General features: G+C 35.4%; 1 protein-coding gene and 1 long non-coding RNA gene across 3 annotated transcripts; both read right to left on the bottom strand.

Moving 5' to 3' along the window:
* Positions 1 to 7,572: 7,572 nt before the first annotated feature.
* Positions 7,573 to 11,466, bottom strand: LOC107765637 (U3 small nucleolar RNA-associated protein 18 homolog). Its single transcript, XM_016584303.2, has 2 exons — positions 11,228 to 11,466; positions 7,573 to 9,433 (listed from the first exon to the last, which is right to left on the bottom strand). Exon 2 carries the CDS (start codon positions 9,413 to 9,415, stop codon positions 7,754 to 7,756), a length of 1,662 nt encoding a protein of 553 aa, XP_016439789.2. The 5' UTR covers positions 9,416 to 9,433; positions 11,228 to 11,466; the 3' UTR covers positions 7,573 to 7,753.
* A 4,846-nt stretch (positions 11,467 to 16,312) lies between these two features.
* LOC107765638 (uncharacterized) lies at positions 16,313 to 20,670 on the bottom strand. 2 transcript variants are annotated; one of them, XR_001643473.2, is made up of 4 exons: positions 20,501 to 20,670; positions 18,160 to 20,178; positions 17,106 to 18,001; positions 16,313 to 17,035 (listed from the first exon to the last, which is right to left on the bottom strand). It is a non-coding gene; the product is annotated as an uncharacterized LOC107765638 (long non-coding RNA). The 2 variants fall into 2 exon arrangements; XR_001643474.2 differs by having other exon boundaries at positions 17,106 to 17,962; positions 20,501 to 20,669.
* Between the last annotated feature and the right edge of the window lie 2,450 nt (positions 20,671 to 23,120).

Here is a 23,120-nt window from a genome sequence, read left to right as displayed (position 1 = left end):
AGAAGAAGCACTTGCACCAGAAGCAAGCCCGTAGATGCCTATCTGTGAAAAAGCCTTCTGCAGCAGCCTCGCTGCATCAGCAGGATCAGCCAAAACGTCCTCTCCAGGGATGACAAATGAGCCCTAGGGTAGACCTATATTCAACATGAGAGGAGAATTAGACTACCTTTTCATAAGAAAAGGTAAGAATATGATGAGTTCAACTTACCGTGATTTTTGGCCTTCCACCCATATTTCAGGGACAGCTCTTTCCACGAGCGGGTTTCGGGCGTAGTAACATTCAAAATTTTCTGAACCCATTAGTTCAAGCCCCCAATCCTAGGGGGAACCCACCAAGTCGTTGAGGCATGTAAAGAAAGAAAAGTTAATAATGACGAGGAACTATTTTTAACAAAATCATAAGCAAATTGTATACTTACGAGTGTGGTTCCACAATTCCGAGAAGAAAGAAGCTGAGGTCGGGATGATGTCACTGGTGGCAACTGAAGCAAACTGTTCCATCCACCCACAGTCGTTATCATCATCCATGCTGGATAACGGTGTATGGTGGTCTCGCTTGTTGAAGTTAGTCATCCCTCCACGGAAGATCTTGGGGGAATAAAGGTTCATCACCTAAGTTAGGGATAGCTCCCCCCCCTCCCCCCCCCCCCATTTCTTGGCACATGCGTCGAAGGCAAGCGATCGTCCTCCACACGGAGGGACTCACCTGCGCCAAACATACCTGGTAGCGGAGGCAAAACTCCGCAATAACGGAGTCAAGCTCTCCACTAAGAGAAAACGTCCCCAAAATAATACATATAGAAGTACGTGAAACCTTTCTTGGGTAAGGTTACCCGCTCTGCCAAATCAGGAGCAATAATGTCCAAATCGTGGCAACGACAATCTTCCTTTACAGCAGGAATGCTGGAAGGATGGACGGAAGAAGGATATCTGCTAACGGCCCATGTACGAGGACTAACAGAAGGAAAATTCTCTTCGAAGTCTTTAGTTGTGACAAGACTTCTAGGGATAATGGTGCTCACTGTAGGAGGAGCGACTTCATCGGCTTTGTTTTTGTTCTTTGAGGAACTGATTGTTTTTTAAGAAGAAGCCATTATATGTTATAGAATAAGGAAAAGCTTTTCTCGTATGAGGAGAGTTAAATAAAGGTTGAAAAATAGAGTACAAATTGCATGAAGAGAGTTTAAAGAATTACGAGGTATGAATAAAGGAGATTGATATGTATAAGTAAAGGTTTATGCGGCTAAATTCGTGGCCATAATTACCTCGATAATCGGCAAAAGTTATGTTAAATCGTGGGATGACGCGTGTTTAGGGCATTAAATGTGGAGTGGCGTGCATCTAATCAACAGTGAGAAACTTTTGAGATGGGTCAGAGAAATTTCCACCAAAAAGAATGTTACTACCAACTTCCCGGTGACACAAAGTTATGTCACCGGAAAGCAGGGGGACTATCTGTATAGGGTAAAATACGCTATGCTAAGTTATTGCATAAGAGGGTGACACGTGGAACCGAAGGTAGAGGATAGCTAAAACTGAAGACAATTATTCTATTTGTTACCGGAAAGAATGATGCTCACAAAGATGCAGTAAATGTTTGTCATCCGGTAGTATTTAATGGAGAATATTCTACAGCATTTAGTACACTAGTCGTTACAAAGAATTTGTCATTCATCCCCGCCGTTACACATTCTTCAATGGCCCTCATAATTGACATTAAAGAAGGGCATGATCCTAGGACCTTGTTCCCTAGATGTAGCTATAAATAGTGAGCTTTGTTATCATTGGATACGAATTTTCTGGCAAACTTGCGCTATAACTTATTCAAAGCTTTATATAATTTTACTTTCTTATTTCTTGATTTCATTATTGTTGTGTCCAGAAGCCTTGCTCCTGGAACTATTGTTTCTACTATTTCATCTTCATCTCAAGGCTAAGTATTGCATATTTCGTTAATTCTTTTATTATTTCAGGATCGAATTAATTCTCTTGTCTAGAAACCGCACGTATAAATTCAATTGTACCGTTTTACTAGTAAATATGTATGCACTATGAATAAAATATCCACTTGGTCCTTGACCTTGACTGAGAAGAGTAACTTCAGCTTAGTCACGTCTGAGATTGATGGTGTTTTTTTTAGCTAATCAAAATAGAGACATCTTCTAAAATCTAAACTACTGTGATTTTGTTATTTTTACTCCCCTTATAAGAGTTGACTTTTGACCAATTCCATGATTCTAGTCAGGTGCGGTGCCGGAGTATAATTTACGGATAAGTATTTATCTTTAAAATTTATTAAATATATATAAATTACTATTAATTTAAAATTCAATAACTTAAAACCTCAAACATATAAACTCCAAATTCTAGCTAGTTTCCGGTCTTTACATAAACCAAATTCAAAGTATTCAACGTGTTAACTTGGAGAAATTAAAAATCGTATATATGTACGAGTAACTCTAATATATTATTAACAGTACACTGCCAAATAATTTAAATTTCGTCTCAATTCATTAAAGAGGGTTATAATTTGAACTCGAGATTAAAAGTTTATTCTTATTTCAGTTTTATAATGATTTTTGGATACTATTTTTATTCTCTTTTATAGTGAAAACCGAGTAGGATTTATAGAGCTTTTGTATAAAAGGTAAGTCCTTATTATCCTGCAGTTATGATTCGATTTCAATGTCAAAATATTAACTTGAAGTCTATATATCAATTAAAAATGAATCAACTAACATAAAATATAATGTACGTTAGTCATTTATGCAAAGCACAGAAGTCACTATAACGTGGGACTTCTTTACTTCTTTTCTTTTTTTATTTTTAAATAAAGATCCTTCACTTGATTTTTTTCAGGACGACTTGAGAATTGACTTTGAAATATTCAGAAGTTGTTCCTAACTGCAAAGGAAAATATTATAATATATAATACTATCTGTTTCTTTATTCAGAAGTTTTTTTTTTTTAATCTGTTAGTTAAAGCTTAGGTAATTATTTTGTAACTTGGATTCTCCCATCAAGAATTAATCAACACTACTTGATTGATGACTAGTTCTTTAAAAATAAAATAAATAAGTAAACAAATAAATAAAATCTATTGAAAGATTGCATTCAACTATTCGAGTCACTGCCTACTAGAGCGAAGAAAAATGGATATCCAAGACTTTAATTTTATGGATTCAATTTTTAAAAAATTTGGCACTAATTCACTAGACATTTAAAATTATAATTGAGAATTTAATTTTTGTTGACTTGTTGATTTTCACACACACACAAAATAGCACTAAGGCTATTTAAAATTAGATATTTGGGTAATGTTCTGAACTTTCTAATGGAAGCTAAGTTCATCGGAAATTAATCTCAAAAATATTTTGGGATTATTTAACACTTGTTTCCTCAAAATTAATCACCGTAACTAAACAAAAATAACAGACCCAGTATAATACTACAGGTAGGGTCCAGAGAAAATAATGTGTATACAAAGCTTACTCCTACCTTGTGAAGGTAGGAAGGTTGTTTCTGATAAACACTCAGCTCACATCAGAAAAGAAGTAACAAATAAGCATTAAAATACAAAATAAGATGATAAGATAATAACTAACTAGCATTAAAAATATTATTTGAAGTTTACAAGTTGGAAAACATAATGAGAAGATACTGTCAAGGGTCTCTTTCACAGAAATCATAAAGTAATAATTTGTTTAGGCCACAAACAAATAAAAAAATTGCCTGGGACAAATATGAAGTTACTTGAGTTGTAGAAAGCTCAGAGCTTTAACTTCGCCAATTTGTATGGAAGATACATTTGATTATTTATTTATTTGATTGATTGATTGATTTATTTGATAAAGTAAAGTAGTATTTATTGATGGGCATCCAAGGATACTGATAGTTAAAAAGCAACAGAAGGACTTAGCTCGCTTTATATATATTTTCATTTAAATATCAGACTTTTATTTACAACAAAGTTCAAATCTTTAATGTGTGCCTAACTCACACATTACGTGCTACGCACCACTAGACCTAAGTCCTGGGGGCACCGGTATCCTTGAATATTGTAAGGCATTACCTAGCAAACTCCAAAAAGGCATAAAATTACAGCAAATGCGCCTTGCAACTAATAGAGTTAGCAATGTTCTTTTACTATATTTGTACATCTCTGGTTTACGGAACCCTTTTTTTGTGCTACCAAGGTGGCACAAGGTGTAGGGAGATTCAGTGGCGGAGCTAGGAATTCAAACAAGAGGATTCAAAAAGAATGTTCTTATGCCAATGGAATTCAATCACTCATATATAAGCAAAAATATAGATTTTTACCTTATGTATATAGTAGAATTTTCGGACGAATTTGAACCCCCTTGCACCCCTCTACCTCCCGCCTCTGGGGAGACTAGTCGGGTAGTGAATTCCATTGTCCCCTTCAAGGCTAATCGATAGTTACAGTCTACGACTTCACCCCAATCAAAGATCTCACCTTGGTATGCGCTAATAAGGCTCGCATATGTTAGGTAAGAGATCACTGGAAATTTGTGTCGTCGCTCTCATTGTTATGTTGCAGTTTCTTTTGAGAATAAGGTAAGGTAATTACATGGCCAAGTAAGGTCCCAGTGACCAGCTTCTTGCTTCCCTCTTTAGTTGCTGTCCAAATTAGGGAGTCCAATTTATTAGCATCAATAGTAATATGATCTAATATTGAGATTCCTCCTAAAATGTGACTGCCACCCAGAATTTGTATAACACTCTGCCATTGTACATTGCTTATTCGCAGAAATGTTGTAGGTTACGGGTTCAAGCTGTGGAATTAACCAATGATATTTGCATCAGGGTAGGCTGCCTACATCACACCCCCATGGAGTGCGGCCCTTCCCCGGACCCTGCGTGAACGCGAAATGCTTTGTGCACCGGACTGCCCTTGCGGTATAAAATAAGAAACTTGTTGATCTTTTAGCCACAAGTCAGACCAAAATCTAATTTTACACCCATTTCCAACCTTCAGTTTAGTAAGAGTATGAAACTTGGACTATAGTTTAGCAATTTGTTTCCAGACACAACTTATAGTTGGTCTTAAATCCTTCCTGGTATCCAGAAATCTTCTTTACCATATTCTGAGATAATGATCTCCTTCCATATTTCATCTCCTTTTTCATTGAATAGCACTAGTATAGTTTATACGTACTCAAAGCTAATCACACTCCCTTTTTACACGTGTAAGGGAGCACATCCCCTCGCCCATTCTCTATTTCTTCGGGAACACATTCAAACGAAACTTTGAACAGAAATGAAGTAGATTTTTACTTTTGTGCACCGACAATGTATAGTTATTTTACACTATCAGGTTAGATTACCTGCAACCACGGGTAGTGTAAAAAATTCTTCATCTAAGTCTGACAATGGTAAAAAGCTAGAATCTGATAGTGTAATAAATCTTACACCGATAGTAAAAGTGAAATCCAATGAAGTATTAATAAATCATGCCAATGACTTAGTTCATATGATGACCAGCTTGGTACATATTAATATATTAATGTCACATAATCTGTGGAATGGAGACATGTTAATGTCTCATATTTGCAATTTTGAAATGCAGTAAAGATACAACTCACATAAAATCCCCAAAAAGGGAAATACAAATGGTTATTTCCATCTGCTAATTCAAATAAATTGAGAAGGAATATGTAATATGTCAAGAGAACATTTTTTTGAAGCTTTTCTTTGCTATATTACCCTTATGATTGGGGTCTATTTAAGGGTTATGAGCATCAGTTCAACGTTTCATGATAGAGCTCTCACCTCAATGGTAAAATCATCTGAAACATGGCCTTCGAAGGTTAATACTTTGTGCACTGATGCTGCTGAAGTTTGCAAGACATACACCTCCCTTGATCTGAACTTCTTGCTTCCGATTTCATTATTCCTAAAGAAGAATTACGAAATTACTATCATTTGGAAAATCAAGCTGCTCAAGCAATGTATAATCTACTACTACTGAAATGAAGAAATATACTCCAACAGAATAGGACAAGAAATGTTCACAGATAAGAGAAAATTTTGGCTTGTCCAAAGGAAAGATAAACTGCAAAAAGACCACTTACCTTCAGCCACTTCCAGATAAAAATGCGCCATTTTGATTTTGAAAATGTCATTTTAGGTACAGACCTGCCTTTACAGTTTACTTTAATTTTTTAAGCTTTGCATATTTTTAATTCTGACAAGAGTGGGTTGCTCTAGTGATAAGTACCCTCCACTTCCAACCAAGAGGTTGAGGTTGTGAGTTCGAGTCACCCCATCCCCAAGAGCAATGTGGGGAGTTCTTGGAGGGAGGGAGTCGAGGGTCTATCGGAAACCGCCTCTCTACCCCAGGGTCCTGGGGTAAGGTCTGCGTACACACTACCCTCTCCAGACCCTACTAGTGGGATTATACTGGGTTGTTGTTGTTGTTGTATATTTTAAATTCTGGAATTGAACTTTATCTGTGTATGTAGACGAAAAAAACTCATCAAACTTTTCACTGTCCCAGACTAGTTAAGAAAAGATTTACTACTCATCAAAACATCCAAATGAATATTTTAAGCACCACTGAACAACAAAAGAACATGAATGAAAGAAAAAATGATAATTCAGGATCTCAACTTCGGAAAGATCAAGGATGCCATTCATTAGTTGAAGAACCATGTCTCCAGTAAACCACATGATATTCGCTGGTTGACATTCCTTTCCAGTAATCTCAGACATGCTGAGACTCCAAACAGAGTAAACCTTATTTTATGAGACATGCAGCAAGCATTGTTGACCTGCACCATAGCTGAATCCACATAAACTTCTAAACTTATGATGATGAATAAATGAACCTGGTATGTAGATTGTTTTGTCAAGTTCTGTCTCCTTGGTTTTCTGTACATCTATCTCTTCCCGTAGCTTTGTTGTCTTTTCTCTTTTCCTTACCAGAGATCTGATCCTGTAACTGAGTTTCTATGGATTATTCACAAAAAACATATTTTATAATAAAGTTTAGTGAATCAGGAAGAGTGGAAATGGTGATGCAAAGTGTACTGGTTACTGATCTAGATATTGACAGAAAATCTGGAAGACTATTGTCTTGGGACACACCAATCAGAAACCAATATTTTCCTGACATTTTAACCATAAAAATAAAGTAGTTAGCTTTGTCATTGAGAATACCAAAGCAGTAGTCTAATTTCACACGCATAAGCTGCTGCACGGCATCAGCTATTTAAGTTGTATTTGTTGAATCAAGTAGCAATGCAACAAACACAACATTCAGAAAGTTACAGCCAAAGACCAAGAAGATAACTGCTACAGAAACATCTTTTTGGCGAAATAAGAATAACACGCGGAGCCACAGACAGGTATGTGATTTAAGGTGTAAAGATATGCAGCAGATATACAGGACTCGTACAAATACAACTACTTTTCAAATGGTAAACCATTTGCAATTGTATGTAATAAATTGCACAAAATTGCATCAATAGTAACTGAAAGTAGGAATTGGAGAGAACCATTCAACCTTTACCACAATCAGGGAAGACCACTTGAAGAATTCTCTGCTGAAAGTAAGAGGGGTAAAAAGCCATTTACTAAAATTAACAAAATCATAGATAAACTTGCCATACTTTAAATAATACTGTTACATCAGAAATTGAACGGGAAAAAATAAATCATGCCTTTGAACTACATCTATGCTAACAAAAACATCTGTTGCTCATAATGCCAACAGTATGAAACAAAATAACTACGCATCATGGTAGTGATGCAACTTGTACAGTAACACTTTTCCTTCAGCATTTCCCATAGCCATGAATCCTCCGCGAGGACTAAAATCCAAACAGCGTGGATAGTGCACGGCTCGATTTGGAGAAGGCCAGTTCGAAAAAACTGTAAATGATGGAATGTGAATTAGCTTTGAGCTATTTTTCTTCATGCTAGAACTGATGGCCAATATTTGAGCATCGTGATTAAATTTCATAAAATCCACTTTCGTGGTGAGATTCTCAATAGCCTTAATTGGTTTTCTCTTTCCCCCAAAAAATTCTTCTCTGTTATAAATATTTACTATCCCACTGTCTGAACCAGCAGCAAACAAACTACCATTTGGTGAAGTGCAAAGAGCCGTACCATTTATGGACCCTTCATCAACACCTTTATGAATGCAAGTTCTTGTTCTCAAATCCCAATGGTAAATCTGGCCGTCTCCACCAGAGCTCAATAATTGTTGTCCGTCATTGGTGAAAGCCACTGAGCGAACAGTTCCATTCATTTTCAGTGTCCCAATTAGCTCCTTTGTTTTGGAGGAAACTAGCAAAATGTATCCTTCATTACCAAGAAAAGCAATAGTATTTGAATCAGGAGAAACCTCAAAACTTTCCAGGCTCTTTTCTTCCCTGCCGACTAAAGGACCTATTTTATCTACACTTGCTTTGACCAAGTCTAAGACATGAAAAAACTTTCTTCTTCCTGATATAATAACTTGAGACCCATTGGGTAAGAAAGATGCCTTTTTAATTGGAAAATCCTCAAGAAAGATGCTCTGTATCTTTGTATTTCGTTTCCCGTCAATCTGGAAAAATCTGAGTTTTTTATCCAACCCACCAACAAGGAGCAACTGAGAATTCCTGTGAAACTGAACAGAATTTATCGGTGCATTTGAAGGATCAGCTGCATTTGCATCAACCAGTCTCGAATATTCAAGAAGCCCAGGTAACAACTTCGTGCGACTTTTAACAACAAGATCTTCGTTTGATTGAAGAATATCACCGACCAACTTGACATTCTTTGAACCGTAGCCCTCAGTATGTTTACATTCCTCGTCAGAATCTTCATCATCAGAACTGTAGCTTCTGCCTTGAGAATCAATTTGGGCCCACTCAGTGCCTGGATTAAGTTTAGCATGTTGGGCCCTTAGTCTCGCCACATACGTGGAACCTGAAATGACACCCTCGCCCTCTTCTTTCCTAAGCTTCCTCAGTCTGTTCACACTTGCTATTTTTATACTAGTCTTCTCTTCTTCGTCATCTACCCACACAGGTTTCCGCCGCTCCTTTTCCACAACACTAATACCTTCTTGCACCAGCTGTGCATCCCCCTCATAAACAGACAACGTACTATCCGCAAACCGGTCCACAAAGAACATAGCAGAATCGTTTTCGCCATCTTCTCTCCTTTCTTCTTCATCGTCCTTCCCGAACCCAACAGGGTTGTACAAGGATCCAAACAATAAGTTCTCAAGCTTCTTCATTTCCTTCTCCTGCTCGACTTCTAATTCATTATTCTCTTCATTCTGCTCTTTCTTTCTCTTCCTATTACTTTCTTTCTCACTTACTTCCTTCTTAGCCTTCCTTTTAGACTTTTCAACCCCGATTGTACGAGAAGCATTCTGCGATATCAAGCTCGCCATTTCCCAAGATTGATATCACTGCAAATATAGATAGACTCCAAATTAGTACAGTCAATTTCTAAAAAACATTAAACATCACAAAAGCAATGCATTTGAACCCATTAAAATAAACTTAACCTATACGCCTTGAAAGTGCAATGAATTTTTACACCATCAATGTAAAATTTCTTCACACAATCAGTGTACAAATCAAATTAGCTGCAATTACCTTTTAAGTGGCCTGATTGTGTAAATATTTTTTAAAGCATTAGAACTTAAACTCAAATAAATAAAATGTATATATATGTTCATCGTAATTTTGGAGCCACTTCACAAATGTGTAGTGTGAGCTAGTGGTGCTCTTCACCCACTACTTATTCAGATTTTCAGTCAATTAATTAATTAATTCTTACTTTCTTACTTGTGGAGCCGTTATTAAATGGCAAAGCAAATAAGGCCAAAGATTAAGCAGTAAAAATCACAAAGAATAACAAGAAAAACAGAAGCAAACACGGTACTTTTTTCGATTAAGATGCACCATAATCTAATCTAACCAAAACCTCAAAAATAGAAGCAACCACAATTTTTTTTGTAACTAACCTAAAATCTGTTCATACAATTTTCAAAATAAAGGTAGAAACTTACATGGGCGGCGAGGAGCAAATGTATAAAGAGAGGGTTTTGCCTAATTTTTTGTTAAAAAAGGAGCTGTTCGAATTAGGGCTTATGTTTGTTCTTTTACAGGGAACGGGCTCGGGTCAAGTCAAGGTTTCCGGTTCAAGTTGTTTTTCTAGGAAAAGCGGGGGATATGGCCATCTCTTGATCAAGATATTCAAAAATTATTGAAGTCGAGTATGTTTATAAGCCCTTGAAATGTGGTTTTTGATTTATTATGAATTAGGATGTAAATAGTTCACTTCCAAATGATATGGTGAATTGGTTGAAATTTCTCTATTGATCTCAAGTTTCAGTCCTGAGAATAAAGAACTATTTAATACGATCAATTAACTTTGAATATCAATTGATTAAGTGAAAAATGCAAATTAATTCAAAAATAGTACTAAGAGATAGCATATTTGTCCTTCTAGAGCTCATGCTACGGGGTGGGTGTCGGTAGGTTAGGTCGGTTATTATGAAAGTACGGTTCGGTTTATTAGTTTTCGATTTTCTAATATTAATAACCAAATCAAACCAAAGTATTTAAGGTTCGGTGCGGTTTTTTCAAAGTTAGGTTCGGTTATTTCCGGTTTATTTTTCGGTTTTAAAAGGTTGTAGGAACAACAAGTATTTACGGTTTGTAGGAACATCAATAAACAAGGCTGGAATTTATTTGCTTTTCGTCCAGCCCAGCAGCAAATTGTCATGTTGACTTTCGTCCAGCCCAGCAGCACCTTATTATTTTATTGGTGTGCTTGATTGCTTTTTGAAATTTTGAGAGAAATTGTGGTGCTTAATACTTAAGTAAAGCTGTTCATACCCTTTCGGGTTAGACCTGATTTTGAAATATACTGAAGTGAAAGACTAAGACAGTGAGACATTTTCTTTCTTCATACACAAAAGACTAACAGTGAGACTAATTGAAAATCAACATAAACAAAAGACTAACAGTGAGACTAATTGAAAATCAACATAAACAAAAGACTAACAGTGAGACTAATTGAAAATCAACATACACAAAAGACTAAGACATTTTCTTTCCTCATAAACTTAAACTTAAACTTGATTTTGTTCAAATTATTCCAAGGAAAAAAATAACTAAAACACAAAACTCAGAAGTGTTTTGTGTTTGACGGAACCCAACTCAACTCAAAACTCAGAAGACCTCGCACTAACCTGAGGATGAAGGATGAGCGACGAGCTGAGGAAGAAGGCGTCACAGTCGAGCTGAGGAAGAAGGCGCAGAACTCACAGGAACTCAGAAGAAGTCGCAGCAGTCGGCCACGACGAGTCGCAGTCGGCGTCTCGGCGACGACGAGTCGCAGCAGTCGCAGGCTCGCAACAGTCGCACAGGAAGAAAGAAGAGGCGAAGAGGCGAACTTTTCAATTGACTTAGGTTTGGGAACCCTAAATCTAATTCTTTATTTAGGTTTGGGAAATGGGAATTGGGAAGTGACTAAGCAGCCGTTTCGCCGTATATTTTGTCAAAAATAAACTTAGGTTTTATTTGTCAAACACATATTTGACCATAAATTTTGCCTATATTTTGATAAAATCTCAAATCTCAAAACCAGCTCAATAGCTGTTTTTGGGCCAAATCCCTAATAATACACATATTTTTCCAAAATAAATTTGAGAAATATATTTTGAAAACATATGTCCAAACACATTTTCATCTTCAAGCCAAACTTCATCCAAAACAGATTTTTCAAAACAAATTTAGAAATTTATGACCAAACGCTAGTTAAGTATAATGTTTATTAGTGATTTAGTCGGTGTAACCATCAAAGTTCAAATAGGTATTGGGCTTCAGCCTAAAATGGGATTAATAACTAATACCCAAAATTTCGATTTTTTGGTTAAACCGAAACACCGAAACCGTAAACCGGATCGAAAAACTAAAAATTAATAATTTAAAAACCGTGCACCGACCAAAAAATCAATTAAATCGAAACCGAAAAATCGAAATTCACGGTTCGGCCGGTATTATGCCCACACATACACGCCAGAACGTTAAAAAGTACAAGGACATTGGATTTGATTTTATAAAAGCTTTACATTTTTATTTATTATAACTAATAAGATTTATGATGTATATTGGCTTAAAAATTTTGGATTTTACAACAAAGAGAATTACTAAAAAAAATAAAGCTCTTTGTATTAAGAGAGTTTCTTAACATATAAAGTCTTCTTATTCATGTATTTGATCTTATATTTATTTTTATTTCATATTTATTTTAAATGCAATAGCAAGAATACACAACTTTCCACATAATATATGCGAGCATCACTAGCTAAATGGATATGATGCCTAATAGTATTTAGTGTAGAATTTCATCTCAAATTTATTTTTCCTTATGTGAAAAATCAAAAAAAATTCTTATTGTAACCCCTTAATCTTATTTACTTATCCCGTTGGTTACTAACAACTATTCCCTCCATTTTAAAAAAATAATAGTACGTTTATATATTTAAAAATAATTTTTTACCAATTGTACGTTTAATGAGAAATTTTTATGGCCATACAAATTGAAAGTACCACAAAAGCTCTTACTATTTAAGCTTTTAAGATCATAAATTTTAAAAGTCCTACTTTTTTTTAAACTTCCACCCGAGTTAAAACTACACATTTCAAAATTAAGTGGTCGTTTGGTAGGACGTATTAAGGAAAATAATATATGTATTAGCTTTGGTATTATTAATCCCTTGTTTTGTAGTGTTTTTCAACTTATGCATAACTAATGTTTGTATTATTTGTACACCCTATTCATACATGGATAAGCATGTATAAAGACAAAACTGCCCTTTTAATATATCAAACCAAACAGTCGGTAAAAATTAATCCTATCATAAGTACTTTCAACATTACTAATATACCATATTCAGTATCATTCTTATACACCTACCAGACGACTCCTACGAGATCGTTTAGTTCGCGAATAAGGTTATCTTGGGATTGTAATCCTAGGATTAATAATCCTTTGAATTATATAATGCTATTATTTTGTTTGGTTCATTGGATTAAAAATGGGATATACCATATACAATTGAAAGTGTGTTTTGGTTTGAAGGTGGATAAGCTTGGATAACATTTTGTTTCCTATTTTAAACCTGGTAAAAAAATTAAAAAGTTGCAGTTAAAAAGGAAGAAGGATAAGGTGATCATTTCGTAACTTTATCTCAGGATAACTAATCTCGGATGGGATAATTTAATCTCAGTTTGTGATATAATTTCATACTGGGATTGACTAATACCACAAATCAAACATAATATGGAAAAGGCCTAAAAATGCCACTCAACTAACAGAAATGGCCTATCAATGCCATCCGTTAAAAGGTCTATATTTCCATGCCACTAACGTTAGACTTTTGTCCTGTTGATGCCATTGTCCACTAACGGTTCCAAGATTTTGATTTTAAATTATAAGAATTATTTTTTTGATCCCACATTTGCCACATGTATTGATATTACTAGATCCCATTGACTTAACCCTACATGTCTTTAACCCTGGTTATGTATCATTAACCAAGCCCAACCCGATAAAATCCAACCACATAACCCAAAACTAAACCCTAGCTCGATGAACACCCCCACAACCCCCAAAAAAAAAAAATTAACAAACCTCTACAAAATCTAAAATCCAATTTCTCCATTATCATCCTGAAATTCTTAATATGGTTTAGGTCTATTGTTCAATTACGATTCATCTTCATAGTGCATTTTTCGTGTTAACTCTTCAAAATGTCTGCGTGGTCGAGCGGCTCAATTGACTCAAAGTCAAAGAGGAAGTGTCGTTGTGGATTTGTAGCGTATCATTTTACGGCGACTCCTATGAATGTTGGGAGACGTTTTTACAAGTGTCAATTTCCCTAAGTAAGTATAATTAACATTAAGCATTCTATTTTTTTATGGTGTAATATTTTATTGGGACATAATCGGTGATTTTATTGTGCAATTGTTTGGCAAAAACAAGGTTGTGCTTATTGGGAATGGGACGATGTTGAATTTCCCACAAGAGCTGTAATCGTCATTAGCAGTCAAAGGAGAAAATTAGAAGCTTTTAAAATTGAAGAAATAGGTTGATGAAGAAGATAGCCGATTTTGAAGCCCCTGATGTTATTGATGCTGAAACGATACCAGAGTTGAGGGAAAGATTGGATGCACTTGAAGCGTCTGCTGTTGAGGATACCTCGAAGATTGTGGAGTTGCGGGAAAAAGTATTCTGGCAGTTGATTTTGTTGTTTGCTTGCCTTATTGTGTTCATGGCAGCATGAGTTATGAAATGATCATATGGGACATAGTTTGTTGCTTAGAATTAGGGGTGGGCGTCAGTCGGTTCGGTCGATTATTATGAAAGTACGGTTCGATTTATCGGTTTTCGATTTTGTAATATTAATAACCAAATCAAACCAAACTATTTACGGTTCGGTGCGGTTTTTTCAAAGTTTGGTTCGGTTATTTCCGGTTTATTTTTTCGAACTGTTATAGGAACAACAAGTATTTACGGTTTGTAGGAACATCAATAAACAAGGCTGGAATTTATTTGCTTTTCGTCCAGCCCAACAGTAAATTGTCATATTGACTTTTGAGAAAGACAGCCCAACAAATTGTCATTTAGTTGATGTTCGTCCATCCCAGCAACAGAGAAAGATAGTGGCAGACGACAGTCTAATACGAGTTTTACTGATAATAACACTCTAATTTGAAACTACACTATAAATGAAATCGAGAATAGACTATAGAGAAGTGGAAACATGTTGTTTAATCTTTACCTTTCTCTTTTAACTTTAGAGTTTATTTACAGTACTTATTTATTGTAGTGGTATGTAAAGCAAATCCTTTGCTTTTTAGGTTGGCCATCTACCTAGAAACCTCCTTTGGCAGAAACTTCCGAGCAGCTTATTATTTTATTGGTGTACTTGATTTCTTTTTGAAATTTTGAGAGAAATTATGGTGCTTAATACTAAAGTAAAGTTGTTCATATCCTTTAGGGTTAGACCTGATTTTGAAATATACTGAAGTGAAAGACTAAGACAGTGAGACATTTTCTTTCTTTCATACAGAAAAGACTAACAGTGAGACTAATTGAAAATCAACATACACAAAAGACTAAGACATTTTCTTTCTTCATAAACTTAAACTTAAACTTGATTTTGTTCAAAATTATTCCAAGGAAAAAAAGAACTAAAATACAAAACTCAGAAGTGGTTTGTGTTTGACGGTACCCAACTCAACTCAGAACTCAGAAGAACCCGCACTAACCCGAGGATGAAGGATAAGCGACGAGCTGAGGAAGAAGGCGTCACAGTCGAGCTGAGGAAGAAGGCGCAGAACTCATAGGAACTCAGAAGAAGTCGCAGCAGTCGGCGACGACGAGTCGCAGTCGCAGCAGTTGGTGTCTCGGCGACGACGAGTCACAGCAGTCGCAGGCTCGCAACAGTCGCACAGGAAGAAGGAAGAACCAAAGAGGCAAACTTTTCAATTGATGTAGGTTTGGGAACCCTAAATCTAATTCTTTATTTAGGTTTGGGAAATGGGAATTGGGAAGTAACTAAGTGTAATGTGTATTAGTGATTTAGTCAGTGTAACCGATGAGTTTGGGTATTAGACAGACTATCAGTAAGTTTGAGTTTGGGTAAACTAAATTGGGCTTCAAAGTTCAAATAGGTATTGGGCTTCAGCCTAAAATGGGTAATAACTAATACCCAAAATTTCGGTTTTTCAGTTAAATCGAAAATCGAAATACCAAAACCGTAAACCGCACCGAAAAATAAAAAATTAATAATTTAAAAATCGTGCACCGACCGAAACCGATTAAACCGAGCCGAAAAATTAAAATTCACGGTTCGGCCGATTTTTTCGGTTCGGCCGGTATTATGACACCCTTACTTAGAATTCTATAGTCTGGTCTTTTGTTATGTTAGGTATATTTTTGTGCTATGTAAGTTTGACTTCATGTAATAAAAGAAGAATTTTCTCCTCATGAATGGCTTCAATTTTTAGTTTCGTTGTCTTGGTAATACTCCATGTTATTAGAATTCTATAGTTTGGTCTTTTGTTTGTTATGATCATTGCTTTGTTAGTTCTAGGACAGTCCTCTTCAGGACATGCTCATTTTGAACTTGGCCATCTCCAGTAACTGACTTCGAAGCCTCAATATAACACCAGTATTAAGAACATCATTTTGAACATATAACAGTCCAATATGAATACATCTACATTGATCTTGACTTAAAAAATAATCTGACTAAAATAGAAGCTAAACTAAACTGATCAAAGCTGACATTTAAATAAGATGTCTAACATCAACTGTCTTCAAAATACATAATACTAAAATCTAATTGATATTTCAAGGTTAAACTAAATGTAACAACAAAAAGCCAAATAGTCAACCAGTTTAACCTTTAAATACCACCATGCTTCAACAGTCTAGCTGTATAATTGAACATTACAAAAACTTAATCCACAAAAAACAAACAGTAGCTTAAAATGCTTGTTTCAATCATTTGCTGGTTCTCCCTGGCCCTTTATTGCCTTCATATTGTACTTCTTTTTCTAACTTATGCTTGAAGCTGGCTTGATGTAATTGCTGGTTTTCCATTTCAAGTAGCCTTTGTTGGTGAATAAAGCAGGTTCGTTGGTGTTGTTGCACCTGTTTCATCTCAAGTAAATTGAATCATTCTTATACCAGTTAGATTCATGTGTACCTTTCTCATGGTTAGTCTTGTGACAGTCTTAAATATAACCATCAGCCTAATTGTTAGGTCTTCATCATCTCCAATACCAGGTCCATAAATGTTGTACTCTTGTGTTCGAGCTTGAGTGTTAAAGACTGACCGTTGTGTTCCCACTTCAGTTTCAAAGAATGCTTCACTAAACATTCAGCTCTGTCCAAGCTCTCGTGTTTCATCTTCTGAAGATGTCAATGTGGGGGTATTGTCCAAGTCTTTCCTCTTCTTTGAACACAGCCTAACACTATTACTCTGCCAACCAAAGACAATAGTCAGTACATGCTTCATAAATAACAAGAAATAGTACTATATAAATCTTTACCTTGTAACATTCTTTTGCATTATGATTTTCATATGCACACTTACTGCATGTCATTATAATCCTCTTCCTTGAACTGCCCCATTCACCTTTCCTCTTCAAAGCTTCATCCGCAACCCTATTCCTCTTTACTTTGGGTCTTCCAACCATCTTGACAATTTCACGTGGCTCTATGGCTTGACTAGGCAGAACTTTCCAGAATTGCACCCCTTTAATAGGCTGAATTGTACTTGTATGTCAGCAAATAAGCCTCATTACTATACCACCAGTGTATTTGTGTCACTGGTTCAATCTCCTCATACATTAATGCCTTAATAGCATGGGGACAAGGTATCCCAGATAAATCCCACAACCTGTAGGTACATCTCTTCTTCTCAAGATTCACAGTATATTTGTCTTTACCTTCTGTGATTTCAAAGCCATAGTCTCCATTAAAGTTCAAAGTGCAAGCATGTGATATTGCCCTATAGTCACTGTATAATTTCATACATGGTGGACTGAAATTTGCATTCCAGCACATAGCTTTGCCTTCATAATCAGCAAGCCTTTTCATGACCTTGATCCTTATTGCCTCCAATATCTTGATAATTGGCATATGTCTAGCATCCAGAATCCATGCATTAAAGGACTCAGTAAAGTTGTTGTCCACCATTAGATTTTTACACTGTGTATCAAAGTAGGCTCTATATCATGCTTTTGGTAGATAGTTGATCAGGCCCCTTGCAGCATCCATTGACATCCCCCAGGCTTCAACAATTGATCTTTAAACTCTTCTTCATAAGTACTCCAAGCACGCCACCACACCAACTTCCTCATTTTTCCACTCCTCCATTTTTTTTAACCAGTTGGCTTCAATGTGTCTAGCACAATACATGTGATGAGCATAAGGAAGTACAGTGCTTACAACATTCAATAATCCATGTGACGTTGACAAAAAAAAAAATAGAATTAGAACAACCAAAAGCTAAAGAAGTCATAAGGCATTGACAAAAAAAAGAATTATAACAACTAAAAATAGAAAAAACAGAATTGGAATTTCAGAAGTGAAAATTGGTACCTTTTTCATGTCTAGTATAAACGTCACTCCAGCCCCATTATTTAGGTCCAAAACCTTTTCAAAAGCTCAACAAACCAACTTCATGTCCTGCTTGTTTCCTTGTCAATCACTGCCCATGCAAGTGGATAGAACTGATTCATAGAATCCTGTCCCATGGCCACCAATAGCTGACCCTTGTATTTTCCTTTCAAGAAAGTACCATTCAAACCAATAAGTGGTCTTAATCCACTTTTGAAGCATAGCTTCAAAGCTTGGAAATATATGTACAATCTCAAGAACCTTCTTTTTCCTTCTTCCAAATTATCCTTTGATATGTTGATTGCAACATCACTCCCAGAATTAGACTTTCTTAGTTCTTGACCATAAGCGTCAAGCTTGTTATATTCATCCTTGAAACTCCCATCTAACTTCTCAAGGGCCATCACCTTAGCCCTTTTAATCTTAAATTTTGTCACTACCAGTTTAAAATCAGTCTCTAATTTCTATCTCATATCCCTAATAGTGTACTTGGGATTGTTTTGTAGTTTATTATTAAAGTATTGTGCTAATGTCTTAGCATCAGTCCTTGGGTTTTTATAACAAGGATCACAATTATGGATTGCTTTCAAGTTTTTGATACTAAACTCATTAGTCTTTTTATACCTTGAGATAGAACATCTAAAAGGGCATCCAACATCACAAATATATCTAGCCCTAATAGGATTTGTTTTTTTCAATCTTCAAGCCATACCCATTAGCAATTGCATAATAGTTCATTACCCTTTTAGCTTCCACAATATCCTTAAATGTCATACCCTTATCCAACTCCTTAAAATTCTCCAACCTATCACTTACTACTGTATAAGTCGAAATCTGTCTCAGTACTTAGGGCAAAATAACATCGAGAAAAGAGTCATCCGAGGTCGACCAGGAGATATTGAGGCTCGTGGTCGATATGCAAATGATGGCCGATGTCAAGCACCGCAGAAAGAGTTGTAACGACTAATTTATTAGAATAGGGAATTAAACAGAATATTCCATTGAATATTCTCTGCACTTGTACTGCTAGGGTTTACTGGGAGTATGTCTCATATAAATAGAAAAGGTTAATAAATAGAGGCATGTGATATTCATTATGATAAGAGCAGACCTTGCAAAACGATTCCCTTCCTCTTGAAAAGATACAAAGAACACTCTTTTATCAAGATTCTTATTCATATTATCCTACACTTTTCCATCAGATCCGAGAAGATTTTGAATGTTCTAAGATCTGTCTATCACTCATCATTGTGAGAAGGAATAATCACCTAGCTCATTATTTATTGGGTGAATCACTCCTCCTATTTACTCAAATTCCATTTATTGCTATTTATTATCAGCCACTCTTCATTCCATTATTGCTTATACTTTATGACTATTTAATGCTTGTTATTGTCAACCCCTTATTGGATCTATCCCACCTCACACCCGTTTTCAAGATTCGCATCTAGAGATATTATCATTAACTAGGTTTAACCCGTTATTACGTAAATATAATAGTTTCAGCCGAAAGTTATACTTTTTGGTCAAACAACTACCCTCATCCTTTGTTTGCTAATAACCTCAAGTCCTTCAGAATCATAATCAACATTAGATGTAGCATCAACATCAAAATCATAATCCCCAATAACATGTTCATTTTCAGATACTGCTTTAACATCTACATGATATGTTTCAGTATGATGCGGAATATTTTGAGTATGGACAGTCAAATCTAACTCATCTACAACAAACAAGTTTACAATTTTGAACTCCAAACATATAACGCACTGTAAAGCCCGCCCTGATACCATCATCTCCATCAATTATATAGAACCTACCCGAGGGCCCAACAACTAAAAGCCGTTTCACATTAGTAAACCCTAACTCTTTTGTGGACTCTTCACATAAATCTTTATAAGACAACAAATCCAGGCCAAACCTATTCCACATATGGACCAACTTCTTACTATACAATAACTCTGGAGAAATTAGCCATTCACCCATCAGTCATCAGTCATGCTTCAACAAAGTTCACATGCAAAAGGAAAAGAAAACAGAAAATTGAGCGACCACATTAGCATTATCTATCGACTATTAAAAAATACAAGGATAATAAAACCCTAGAAATACAATTATTTTGGGGACCGCAATAGAAAAAAAATAAAAACATAAAAGGATGGAACTTCAAAGAATAAACAATGATTTACACTTCATTTATACAGACAAAAATAAGTAACCCCACATGCGCAATAATCCACACATGAACAAAATCTACACCCACCATATTAAACCCCACCCACCAAATTAAATAACTTTTTCCATATTTAAATATGCTACTAACCTTGATAATTTACATCAATCTTCCCACAAAATCGAATTTTGAAACCACTGTTGACAATAGCCTGCTTTCAATCCGAAATCCTAATAAAACTAAAGAGGGATTTTGAGAAAGGGGTTTGTTCGAAGAAAGAGATGACTAAAGTGAATGAATTAGGGGTTGGGTTATGTGGTTGGATTTTAGCGGGTTGGGCTTGGTTAATAATACATAACCAGGGTTAAAGACATGTAGGGTCAAGTTAAGGAGATTCACTAATATACTATAAATATACGTGGCAAAAGTGAGGTCAAAAAAACAATTCTTATAATTTAAAATTAAAATATTGGAACCGTTAGTGGACAATGGCATCAATAGGCCAAAAGTCTAACGTTAGTGTCATGAAAATATCGACATTTTAACGGATGACATCGATATGTCATTTATGTTAGTTGAGTGTATGGTTGTCTAACGGGACGGGACGACATTTAGCCGGGACGGTGGCGGGACGGGACGGGACAAACGGGACGAAACGGTAGGGCCATCCCGTCCCGCTAACAAACGGGATGGGACGGAACGGGACGGGACGGACGGTAGGCCCATCCCGTCCCGCTAACAAACGGGATGGGACGAGACGGGTTCGCGGGCCTTAAGTGCCGTTTTTAAAAAAAATTATTTAAGCATTGAGTTTGGCAACGGATATTCTTTTGACAATGACTAAGTTTTTAAAGTTTGCAACATCTAATTTTTTGACTTATTTAATAAATTTAAAAATTAAAAAAAAATTAGAAAACTAAGTAAAGAATTATAAAATATTAAAACAAAAGACTTGTAATAAAATATTCTAGCAATTATAAATATATAATAGAGTTATAATTTATTTAATATAATTTTAATCCATTAAGTAACTAAGTAAGAGTGTAAGACAATTCATAAAACAAATTCAACGCTTAAAGCCTTTTATTTTATTAATAGAACTTTCAAATATCACATACAAATATAATTCTTTTGAAGAGTACCTAATCTACGCAACCACCTTCTAGGAAGGGTTCTGTTTGAACTAGGCCTCTTAGTAGCCAATAACAAATTATCATACTAATATTTGTAAGCTCTAATATAACTTCGTTGTAACTTATCTATAATTTCTCTCGGACATTGTTCTGGAATTGGCAATGTTGATTGATGTTCCATGAGTTCCATGCCGTCATCGCTCCCAGTGCTAAGTATCTCATTGTATTCTTCTTTTTCCCTAGTGGTTAATTTTTCAAAACCAAGATTTCTTCTTTCTGAATTAATCCAATCTCTGAATAATACGAAAATCTCTAAGCTGTCCTCCGCTAATGAATGTCTATGATCTCCGATTTGAAATTTTGTCGCGCTAAAAGCACTCTCCGATGCTACTGATGATGCTTGAATAGCAAGAATATCTCGGGCCATTATTGAAAGTGTTGGAAAAGCCTTGCCACGCTCCCTCCACCATGCCAAAAGTTGTTCGTTGCCTTCTTCGTCTTTAATACTTTCCAATCCTTGATTAAGATAAGAATCAAGTTCATCATCAATAGAGGAATCAAAACCTGTTATATCATCCATATCTTCCCATAGAACTTCTACTCTAGACTTAGAAGTAGAAGGAGCAGTTTCACCACCTGTTGTTTTCATAGATTTATATTTATCAAACATTGATCTAACATAAGAATACATGTTAGCTTGGCATTCTTCGAGAGATGGTTGTTCATTTTCTTGAATTGGTAAATTCTCATAAATTTTACGAACAAGTCCCTTTGCACCTCTTAATTTTAAAGATGCGTTAAGTATAGTAGAAATTAAATAAACTTGGGGAATAGGAAAAAAGTGCTTTTAAAATTTTGTAATCATTTCATTAATGACCGGTGCATAAGTTGGATTAGTTTTATACTTACCAAATACAACAGAAATTCCACAAATATACCATAATATTTATGTAATAGTAGGATAATATATACCAGAAAATTATTTTGTAGCATAATAAAAAATTTCTAAAAATTTAGTAAGCTCTTTGATCTGATCCCAATCAGAATCAACAATTTGATTAGCGGGGATACCATTATGCATATTAAATACCTTTTGTATAGGCACCCGATAATCATAAGCAACTTTAAGCATTTCATAAGTAGAATTCCACATAGTACAAATATCTTTTGGAACTTTTCTATATGGAAGGTTAGCACTAGCACATTGTTGAGCAAATTCACGAATTCTACTCGCTTTATTAGCCCGAAAAATATAGCCGCAAGCATGTTGTACTTTACTACAAGCATCAGAAAATAAATTAATACCATCTTTTACAACCAAGTTAAAAATATGGCATGCACATCTAACATTCAAAATTACCGGATTAATTGGACAAAGTCTAGTTCTTAAGCTAGTTGCTGCAGTTGTGTTAGCAGAAGCATTATCTAAGGTGATAGTTAAAACTTTATCAATGAGTCCATAAAAATCAAGTATTTATAGAACAGTAGTTGCAATATATGCTCCACTGTGTTTTGAATCAACAAATTTATAACCAATAATACGTTTTTGCATGTTCAAGTGATGATCAACCCAATGACTTGTAACAGTTAAATAATCACAACCATTAGGACTACGACCTATATCAGATGTGATAGAC

The sequence above is a fragment of the Nicotiana tabacum genome, chromosome 15 (assembly GCF_000715075.1).
Source record: "Nicotiana tabacum cultivar K326 chromosome 15, ASM71507v2, whole genome shotgun sequence".
Classification (NCBI taxonomy): Eukaryota; Viridiplantae; Streptophyta; class Magnoliopsida; order Solanales; family Solanaceae; genus Nicotiana; species Nicotiana tabacum.
Note: the sequence above shows the minus strand (reverse complement) of the source record. Positions and strands in the feature narration are given on the sequence as shown.

Excerpts from the sequence above, each read along its gene's own strand:
- LOC107765637 (XM_016584303.2), bottom strand. The coding sequence starts at position 9,415 with ATGGCGAGCTTGATATCGCAGAATGCTTCTCGTACAATCGGGGTTGAA.